This window comes from Atta colombica, unplaced genomic scaffold (genome assembly GCF_001594045.1).
Source record: "Atta colombica isolate Treedump-2 unplaced genomic scaffold, Acol1.0 scaffold176, whole genome shotgun sequence".
Taxonomy (NCBI): Eukaryota; Metazoa; Arthropoda; class Insecta; order Hymenoptera; family Formicidae; genus Atta; species Atta colombica.
In genome coordinates this window covers 723,354-734,893 of record NW_017259267.1, presented here as the reverse complement: position 1 = coordinate 734,893, position 11,540 = coordinate 723,354, and the positions used below count along the sequence as shown (strand labels likewise).

The 11,540-nt window shown below is 34.3% G+C and overlaps 1 protein-coding gene across 2 annotated transcripts in view; it reads left to right on the top strand.

Moving 5' to 3' along the window:
* LOC108686366 (growth arrest-specific protein 2-like) overlaps window positions 1-11,540 on the top strand; it is a 36,080-nt gene that overhangs the window by 8,247 nt on the left and 16,293 nt on the right. For both annotated transcript variants that reach the window (XM_018191636.1, XM_018191635.1), the window contains exon 2: window positions 5,795-6,179. In XM_018191636.1, coding sequence (XP_018047125.1) covers window positions 5,963-6,179 — 217 coding nt within the window. In that variant the 5' untranslated portion in view covers window positions 5,795-5,962. The remainder of the gene's footprint in view (window positions 1-5,794; window positions 6,180-11,540) is intronic.

Below are 11,540 nucleotides of genomic sequence, written 5' to 3'. Positions count from 1 at the left end.
TATATATATATATATATATCTCATGCTGGAATTATAACTCGCTATGAAATAATCGATAAAGTGCTCGTTTAAAACGTAAACGTAGTAGCAACGTGTAATTCATGATAAAATATTACCAATCGGGAAACCAATTTGATAAGAAATAGGTTGATGCCAATTACAGAAAACGGGATTTATAAATGGGAGATTTAAAACGGTTTCTGTTGTTAATAAATGCTTGGAAAAGAATTTAATCATTAATCTAACATTTCTAGACAAGATGTTTAGCAAGGTCTGATTAAGATCGACCATTGAATGCGGACAAACGCGGGCAAATGTACGATTAATGGTTGTGGCGCGCAACAAATGTTACCGCGGCGGATTACCGTTGGATCCACTGTACATACGTTCGGTCCGCAAGATTGTCCGTGAGATCTCGAGGATTGTTGTCGAGCGATTGTCACGCGACGTTCGTGCGTTACGTGTGTCTCCTCGTAATAAGCTGTACGCCCACGCACTCGCGAGCCGGACGGACGTGCAGAACGTCCAATGATGGAAGCACAGCTTTCGCTACGCGGCTAATCCCGCGCGTATATATGTAAGTACGTATGCGCGCGTTGAGGTCTCTAATGGCGATCCAATTCGCCGCTCATCCTCCGATTAGACTCGATTGTTGTCCGGTCGTTGACTTCGGACACGGACTTTGGTGCATAATGCGCTTCGATTTTTTTCCGATCGATGGACCGTGCCTTTCGTATCATTCAATCTACTTCCTTCTTTTACGACTTGTGTCCATTTCTATCATTTAATATGTTACCTTTAAGAATGTATTGCACATATTTTTTGAAAAAATTAGATTTTTCTAGATACTGTGTTTGAAAATAATACAAACGTTCGACAGCAATTTAAAACCTGGATCAAAAATTATTTCAATAAGAAATAGACATGCTCTTTTAAAATTATAATTAAGATAAAATAAGAAAATTTTCATTTAAATTAAAAAATTATATTGTTAAATATAATTGTTAGTATTTATGTTATTGAACTATTTGCATATGTATAACACCCATTTTTATCTGGAAGGTTCCAATTCCACTTTTTGCAGAGATTGTACACAATGATACATCTTTAATCTTGGTTTAACTTACTTTTGATTTTTTTTTATTTAAACAATAAGAAAAAAATAAAAAAAGTAAATTAGTCCGTCGTTAATTAATCAGTTGTTTGTTTTTTAAGTTTCAGTTAAGAAATTAATGTCTAACGATTTTTTAAAACTTGCAGAACCATTCATGTTAATTGGATAGTTTTTTTTCGTAAACGAGATATATACATATGTACTATATGTTATATATTATATCATTTATTATGACAGAAGAGAGATTATACATAATCGAAATGAAACTTTGAAATGCTAATGAGATTATGTTAGTAAATATTTTTCATGCTTTGCGCAAATTATGTACAATGTGTGCATTAATTAAAGTAATCTCGTCCATCATATCGTGCTCTAAAATAGACAATGCATTCCATCAGAATAAAACTTTACAAAGTGTTGTTCTATCACGCTTAATGTTATTTGCACGAGAAGCAGTGAACGGCTGCTCATGAAGATTGGCATCACGATTTTTGAATGTAGGCGTAAAGTAGCGCTATGTAATAACTATGCAATTACGCGTCCAGCTGCTGGATGTTGATAGAGCAACGCAACCGAGTCTATAAACTAATGCAGAGACTGAAAACGTATAAAGCGATGAAATTATGTCATCCCGTGGGCGGCCGTTACGTTATCTGGCGAAAAATAAAATCTTGACTAATGATGCTCATGCGGCGTTTTTTTTATCGATGTTTTTCAAATGGCGAAAGAAGAATCTTATAACCCAATCGATTATTTTTAGAACACAAACAGATTATTATCGTGAAATCAGTCTATGTATTCATTACAAAAAATAATAAAGTGATGTGAAAAGATACATTTGTATTTAATTTAGTGAATCGGATATATTAACGGTATACCATCTCGTTAATCTCATGGTATCTCGATTTGTAAGTCATCTGTACAGCTGTTTAGTCATTTCTCGGCAGTTACACAATACCGTCTTTATGAATAACGTCTTTGAGAGTATCCAATAAAGCCGACATGGAACCGTCTCTGCGTTCGATAAGTTTTACAACTCAAAATTAAAGTTCACGGGCAGAACGATTTTGTTGAAGTATTTAAAAGTTTAGTTACAGATACAGTTTTGAAAATAATTTTGTTGAACTAATAATTATGTACGACATTTAAGCTAGTTGCTAGAATGTCAAAATTTTTTTGTAGTATTGCATCATCATGCTTTTCTACGCAGAAAACGGAGTCCGGTTGCATCAATTGAAATTCTAATGGAAAACGAAACACAAATCAGAATTTTATTTTTTATTGTTAAATCTATTATAATTCTAATTGAGATAATCAATAATGATGACGAGAATTCTGATTGATCAGAATTTATTAATTCATTTATTTTCAACCAGAAATTTTTCTCAATTTACACATGGTATTTTGATGGTTCAACAAAATTATTTTCAGATCTATATTAGCTAAACTTTTAGATATTATAACTAAATCATTCTTTCCGTATAAAAGTTTGTAGCTATAGAAAAGTTTGTAGATCTAAACATGATTTTGTTGGACTAAAATTATATAGGACGTTCAACTGGTTAAAATGTCAAAATTTCTTGTAGCATTGTTCATCATGTTTAAGTTTCCTATATAATTATCTTGATAATTTAAAAAAATTGTTCTGAGATTTGTTGTAAGATTTGTTCATCTCTTTTTAGATACTTCAATAAAACTGTTCTTTAATTCCGTATGTGTGAGAGCATCGGTTCAGGAAGATAAATTCGTCTGAATTTGGCAGCGGGCTTATTCCAAGTTTGAGCACACAAATCTTTGATCAAGGATAATCATGTGTACGTTGCGTTTCCTTGCTAATTACACTTACAAACAACGTTCGGCAAGGAACTCAAGATGTTCAGTGTTTCGTAACGCTACAATACCGCTATACACGGTCTCTATTTCTTTCTCTTCTCAACGCTGTTCGCCGTATATAGATATGGTTTCTCGTGTTCATTTATTTTTGCGTGGTTACGTAAATCTGATTGGGAATCGAGACGTTTGAGAAGCCTTAATGAAAACTTTAAGCTGAGATCACGCTAAATACCTTCGTAAAGATTCTCGAATTCTTCTTTCGAAAGCGATATAATTGCATGCCATTACTACTCGAGTACTTGAGAAATATCACGCGCACTTTCTGCGTGATTTACAACATCTACATGCCGACCAATATTGACAGAGTCCAACGAAAGCATCGCTTTTCTCCTCGATGCATTAAGATTAATACTTTCGTTATTACTTAAGATACAGAGACAATTCTGATTACTGCGGCTCTTGGAAAAACACTAAAATCAAAATGAATACAGAAAGAATAATTTTGCTAAAATATCATAATGAAGTAACATATTTAAAAATTTAAAATATTATGAACATATTTAAAACTTATTTATTTAGATATAGATTTGAATATAATTTTATGTGAACTGTTAAAATAATTATATATACTGAAAAAAGTTTACTCTATCTTAATAAATATATTTTTCAATAATTTATAAATAAACTTTTACTTATAGCAAATAAATATTTGCTATAAGTAAAAGTTCTCTGCTATAAGTATAAGTTGCTCTAAACTAAATGAAAAAAAAAAAGATAGTTAAATTAATGGTTCTTATATCAAATAAATATATTAACATTCAGTAAAAGGTTTTACTTACAAATTTAAAAAAATATTTATTAAGATATAGTAAACTTTTTTCAGTGTGGGACGTTCAAACAGTTTAAAATTGTTTGCAGCATTGCCATCAACGCTTAAGCATTCTACATAATTATTTATATATGATAAAAAATTACGGTGAAAAAAACCTATAATGATTTCGACATATTAATAATTTCTCCATTTCGCATGGATAGATGTCTAGGTCTCGGAAATTAATTAAACGATCTTGAAGCTGATATTTGTCCTAATCTAACTTAAGTATAATGAAAATGCTATTAATCGGGAAAACGAAGGATTGATCATCGCGATTTATAGAAATGTATGTCTACCGTGATATATGTGAGAGGATATTTTCGCGCCCACGTGCGCATATATTGAACGCATCGAGCTCAGCGACAATTTCATCTGCCCCGATCGAATGCCGAGTTTCACCGGTTTTGCAAACTTGTCGTTTACCGTCATTCGTCTCGCTAGAGATTTCGATAAGAAAGTCGTCTCTCCTCGAGTTGTTCTTAATACCTACGAATCTGAGAAACGTGTTGACGCGATAATACATTGCGTTATGGATAATAGAGATAATCGCATGATATATCGATGCGGCGAAGGACGTTCGTAGGTTTATCCGCGAACATCGCATTGGGCGGTAATCTGTTTTCTCAGTCCAGAGACATCGATGTGTAATTCTTACATCAGCATTTTAGTATTGATAGAGCGATTAATAATTTTATCGTACAATGCGTAGTCGTGCACGCAAAATGATATTTTGCTACTCCAGCTAGAATTATCGCTGTTTTTTGTATCTGATAGAAAATTATGTACAGAAAATTATACTGTATTATATTATTATGTTTACGAAAAAGAATTTATAGCACAAATTTAAATTCTATCTCTGTCATATTAGATTAGCAATATATCGCAGTATTTGCTAGAAATTTATCTATTTTAGCTAATTTTTCGTATTTAGATAGAATTTTCACTATAACTGTAAAATCACTTTTTTGAGTGAACGCGTAATTGAAAGCATTACCATATCGTACGAAACACCCAGAGAAAGATTTCTTTGATTTAAACATTATTTTTTTAATTAAATAAAAAATTTATTTGATTTAAGGATGTTTAAATCGAAGAAATTTTTTCATAATAAAGAAACATTTCTTTGAATCGAAGAATCTTTCTCTGGGAGAAGAAAAGTTTCTTCTCGTTGCAAAAAGATATAAAAGCACCTAATTAATTATTGGTGCGTGAGTGTTGATTCTTGATTTGAAATTATGTGCTTCTTCGGAAGCGAGAAGTAACGCTAACCCCATTTAAAAAATACTACATACTTTGCAAAATTCAAAATAGGCTCTACTTCATCGCTTGGTCTTTGTGAGTTGATAGACAGTTCGTGCTCGATACTCGCTCTTCAGACTCCTTTGTTTCTTTAATCACTCGACTTCTTGAATTCCATTAATGCTCCCCCGTAGAATCGAAACACGCGATATAACAGCAAACGTAGACATAATTACCAGCAAGTACTTATTCGTATGCAGACGTTCTTCGTATCTCCGTGAAAAAATATGATTTTCAATTGAGAATTTTCTAACTTAATCCTAATCTAATGCCTACTTATCTTTTTGACTTTAATTCCGCTTTCGACTTTCAATTGCTCTTGTAAAGAGATATTTTTCAAGATATTCTCATCTTGAGTCTTGAATTATTTATAGCTGTAAAGATAACAGCGGACAAGACATTCTTAAAAGAGAACCCTTATTCGATAGGAAAGAAACTCCATCGTTTCGTTATGGTTTCTCAGAGAAATTGTAAAGGATCCTCTGCGCGCATAAGTGCACATTCATGTTCATCTATATCTCGAGTGTCTTATTCTTTCTCTATTTTCTAAAAAGAGATTCGTGTCACATCTTATCATCGCGCTCTCGCTTTCGATTAGCATTCTCGGTGTGCATCCAGTTTTTTGAATGCGATTTCGTTTTCTGCGATAATGATAGCCTTCTTTTGCTTTTCAGGCGGTACTTGATCGTAAGGTTTACGTCTCTACACGACATCGTTCTTGAATAGTCTGGGAGCTGTCGAAGAAAGTAAAGTGGGTCCTGGAAGAGGACCCAAGGAGAGCGAGGAGAGAAGCGTCGAGACAGAATCCGGTGTGCGGGAACGTCGGCAGGAGCTGCCTCAAAATGTCGTACGCCAATCGATTCCCATCCTCCCAGCACATCCGTTATCGCAGTAGCTGGGGACCTTCCTCGGTTTCTGTCTTCAATCACGCCGACGTACCGCGACCTTCGCCAGAGGAGGAAGAATTCGAGTTCTATCACGAGCGACTGCATTCGGCGCAGAGTCGTCAACTGATACCACTTCAGGAGGACTTGGCCGATTGGATCAACAAGACGATAAGTAAATACATTATTCACTGGAAATGAAGCGTATTTCTACGATGTGAGTATTGATCGGTAAGAAGAAAAAAAACTCGTCGGACGAGTTTAGGTTACCGCCAAGGTCGGCGAATGCCGTTTCATGAGAAATTTCGATAACGATTAGATATGACTCTTGCTAATTTATGGGAATAATCAATAGCTGAGGATCTATAGCTTACATGGAATTCGTAGACCGAAACCGAAATGACCCAGAACGTATTCTACGTCGAATTTCTCGATAGAACGCCTCCCACGAATTGCTTCCACCAAATTATAATAGGTTCGTGCTCATAATTTTGTTGTTTCGATGCCACGTCACGCGAGTATTGCCGCGACATTGCATCGCGTGTTATCTTCGAAATATCGTTTTTAAAGTAAAGTTTGTCAAGAGCTTACTGAAATTGTGATAAGCACGTTTCTATTTATTAACGTCGAGAGTTCCAGAATGCATCACTCTGAAATCGTGCGTTTAGAAAGACAAATACACTGTTAGATATTGAAGGAGTAATTCAATTCCTTGAGTTAAATAATATTTTGTTATTTTTAACTTCTATGTCAAAATATAAATATCGTCCATGTTAATGTATTTAGTAAATAATAAATTAAATTTGAGTCAAATATATTTTCTTGAATTAAACTGTTTGTTTAACTCCATTATTTTAGTCAAGATAATAAACTGTATATTGTAGGATAGGAGCAGTGACGATCTCTGTAGAAAAATCATTCAAATTAATACAAAAACAACTTAAATTAGTAACTAAACTAATATAATTTTACATATGAATTTAACAGTGTATAATATTTGTGCTAAATTATTATTAACCCTATTTTTTATATTTTTTTATTTTAAGAGTCTTTACTTGTTCATTAAAAATCTAATTTAATTTAATATTACTCCAATTTTAGCTAAGATTGCATTGAAAAAGAATCTGATAATAGTTATCCGCGATTTAGACCCGCGGTTTTAGTGTTAAATATAAATCTATTTCGCGAATTTATTTAATTCCCCAAAGTTTTGTAAAATATTAAATTAGATACGATATACATAATTACGTAAAAAATATTATAGTTTCTCATAACTCTTCCCGTCTGGCACTCTTAAATGTAAGGCGTAAAAAGAAATCGGTGTGGCGTAACATCGTGTAACGACTCGACATTCGTGTCATGTTTGACCACATTTTTTTGCACTCTATCTGGCTTCGCCCGATGTGAAATCACCTTAAAAAGAGTCGGCGGCTTGCCATGCCACGGGATGTGGCGTGCGCATGCAAGTTTTATGCAGCTTTGATGTGTAAGAGCCAACACAAAAGTTAGCATCTGGCGCTACACGTGAGAAAGGATATTCATAATATTTCGCCTTACACTTCGTCATGTGTCGAGCTGCCATGTAAAAACGTGCGCACCATATGTACAAAATTTTACGAAGTTTGCTTGAACGCAAAAACGTTCAAGGATGGCACCGTAATATGTCTGTAAATTGTTTCATAAAAAAATTTCACTACTTTACAAGCCTATTTAACAAGTCGTACAGAAGGAATAATTGTAAAAACGAATTACGTGTCACGAGATAGTTAGAACGACCTAAAAAATAACTATAGGATCAATAAGCAATTGTTCTGTTCACTGTTGTACGCGGAATATGGAAACGAAATATATTGCATGAAGATTATTATTATCGTATCTAAAGATACTAAATTTGGGAAGTTCGAAGTAGGTGAAAGTTTCCGCAATTTATTAGATTACATGAAGACTGCACATTCCTGAAACGAGTACACGAGGTCATAAAACTTTTCTTTTGAATCTATCTAATCAATCGACCTTTCAATTTTATTGATTTAATCCTTCAATATCATTTTCGATCTGGTATATGAGCCTTTTTTCTTATAAAATAGTTTCTTTCGAAACTTTTTATTAATAAAGATACATACATTCGCTCGATAGCGTTATATTCCTTAAAATTTGGCATTTCGATTGAAAAAAATGTTGTCACAATGTGTTCATTTTTATGAAAGTCATAAGCAATTAAAGTTGAGTTGGATATACTGTACACGGTGTGTTACACTCGTAACAAAGTATTATAGTGTGGCATTTTTGAAAGGTTAAGATAAGATTGATTAATCGTTTGATTTTATCAATTGTGCAACAGAAGTTAATTGTTTCTGGTAACTGCAACCGAAATTAATTGTTACTTCGTGACATAATAATGTATAATGTATTGCATTAATTATTTTGGATAAACCTAATCGAGTAAACACACACACACACACACACACACACACACAAATTTTCTAAAAATATTTTCTAAAAAAACATTATTTAAGATTATGGAAGAGTGTTTTAAAAATTCCTGCTTAGTCTTTAAAACAAGAAGAAAGAAAGGTGAAATGTGACGAAAAGAGCAGTGATCCGTGATTCTTTTCTTACAAGGAACTGGAAATCTACCGATGGCTATCTAATTCTAGGCACGTGTGTGTGACCGCCTTTCTGAACTGCTAGTTTCCTAATACGGTACGAATACGAATTGATGCGTAAAATAGAATTGCCACGGTGTACCGAGCCTCGCGGAAAGTAGCAATTCTGACGCTGCACTGCATTTCACGTAACAAACAGACGCGGACTTTTCACTACGCTACCGATCTCCATTCTGACCTTGCACTTTTAGCAATTGATCTTGAGAATCACCAATTGCAATTGCAATTTTGTGTCGAGATTGTCTCTGAGATTGCCGCTCTAAAGATAATTTATTAATTCCCGTTAGATCGTAATTGGATCGCGTGCTGAATGAGAGATTAATGATGAAAACATTGCTACAACATCGCTAATAGTACCTTCCCACATAATTCGATTCACTTGCGATTGTCGCTTTGCCGTACTTTCACCTCTGATTGTATGTTACTACGTGGACACGATTAAGTGCACACATATCGATGACCAAGGAAAGTGCGTCCATAAAATACAGTTGGATGCAGTTTGGTGGACGGAATGTGCGAAAACGAGTGTGGTCTTGCGCGACCTCGAAGAATCCAGCTTTGCGATGTGGACCACCCTGAGAGATTGCGACACGAATATACGCCGAGAAAAACGAACGATACGTGAATGAACATCGAGCTCATACATATATTTAGTCACAAAAGGCGATGCACATGAGATATAATTTACGTGACTCGCCTAAATCACGTCGCTTAAAATATATCTTTGATAAACCCCTAAATACTCGGTGATAGTAAATTAATGCCGAATGACATTACAGTGTAACGTTTACGATACAATTTCGACTTAAAAACATTCGCGAAATTTTAAATTTATTAAACGCAAGATTTCAAGATAAGGAATTCCTGAATGATCGATAATGAAAATGTTTTTTTTTTTATTCATTCGCTCGTATTCTCAAACGTGAATGTTACTAGTGCTTCAAGCGCAGAAGACACATGTTTTATTCCCGAAGGGAGAAGCCACTCCTTCGCACATCTCGTATGCATGTATGCGCTGTAATTTTGCAAATTGTTTTCCTTTTCTTTGGTGTGTAATTTTGAAATCAACCTGAACTTTCTCTTTACTAGAGCATGAATTTATGAATCTACATGGACAAACAGCGACATTATCGATTATTTGCACTTTAGATGCGAATTAAATAAATGAAATTCAGCGAAAGGCTTTAAATCTTTTTGCTGTTTTAAATATCATTTATGAAGAAAATTTAATTTTTAACAGCCCTTTGGCTGTTAAATAATATATCGTTGATACATCGTATCAACAAGATACTCTAAGCGTGATTTTGAAAGGGACATACTTTCGACGAGGTGTAAATAAATAAAGAAAGGTATTTAATAAGTTTTCAAAGACAGCGAGAAAGGTTGAAATTCACTCGACCATTCCTAGCGTCATAAATATGTTTATCCGAGTTTGAGGAATAGATTTGCTCGCACAACTTTTTCGCCAAATACTGTCTAACGAAGATTAGGATTCTGAAATAGAAATGTAAGAATCTTTTGAAGAAAATTCGTTAAAACGCTAACTAATATTTTTCGAAATCAGTTCCTCTCGCAGTGTTTTAAAATAATTATTAGCATTGTTAAATTAACGATCAATTTAAGTTGTGATACTTTTATTATTCAATTTCTATTTATGATCATATTTAAATCTGATAGTATTTGGCGCAGAGTTTAATTGGAAAATATATATTAAAAAATTTGTAAATATTATTGAATACCACAAGATATCTCGACCGTATTAATGCTTTTTATTTAAAAGAAAATTTGTTAACTACTTGTTCTAATAATAAAATTAGAAATGTTAAAATATTAATTTGATTCTTTATATTACATCTATAATATTTTACATAGATCCTTACCTAAAGATTTTATGAATAGAATTACAATAAGAAAGCAATAATACAGTCTCATTATAACTATTTAGATGGATACATAAGTTTCTCCTAAGAGGCTTACACAAAATGAAGATAGAGAGGAATGATATTCTCATTGATATTCAATGGTTGCCAAAGCATCATTGGCGACGTGAAAAAAATAACGCGACGGTCTTTCGTTACCCACGCGCGCCCTGCGCCTCTTACAGTTGCAAAGCCTCTGTGACTCAACCGGAAGTCGACTGGGCACCCCTCTTCCTTCATGCTACTTCTTCTCTTCTCCCTTCATCACATGAGCACCCAAAGCCGCATTACGCATAATGGGCGTACGCTTTCCTAATACGCTTGCGCATCCGCGGGATACTATCGACTTGTGAGACGATACGGCGATCTAAGCGACGAAGACACTATCGCCTTGACACTTGACACGCGCCACTGATGATCCGATCGGCCATAAATCAGAAAGCGAAACCTTTGACTCGCCGCGCTAATTTATCGTCGCCGATTATTCTGCCGATATAGGCACCGCAGAGGTGACCGTTCACGGACTCGCAGACTCGAATGGATTTATCGTGGGATCCTGGTCGCGAGCTACAATATGCGCCGTTTAATAGAGGCATACTTCTGAGCAAATCGTGATCGTGCTTCACGCTTTGGCCATGCTGCTGCCGTATTGCGTGGCAAGTAACTCAAAAATAGTGGCTCTATACACGACCAGATAAAGAACAGATATACACGCTCGGCATGTAACGAGGCGATAATCGAGACATTCACGAATATCACGAGTTCGAAAAGAATTTATCATTTCTTAACCCTTCTGTCAATGTATAATTTTTTCTTATCTTAATAAAAAGATGTTTCATAAGATTCCCATATAGGGTTTTATTATATCTGAATCACAAAATAAGACGATATGTACATCTTTTAAAAAAAGATTATGATCTGAAGGAGTATAATTTTTCTATACGTTAAATG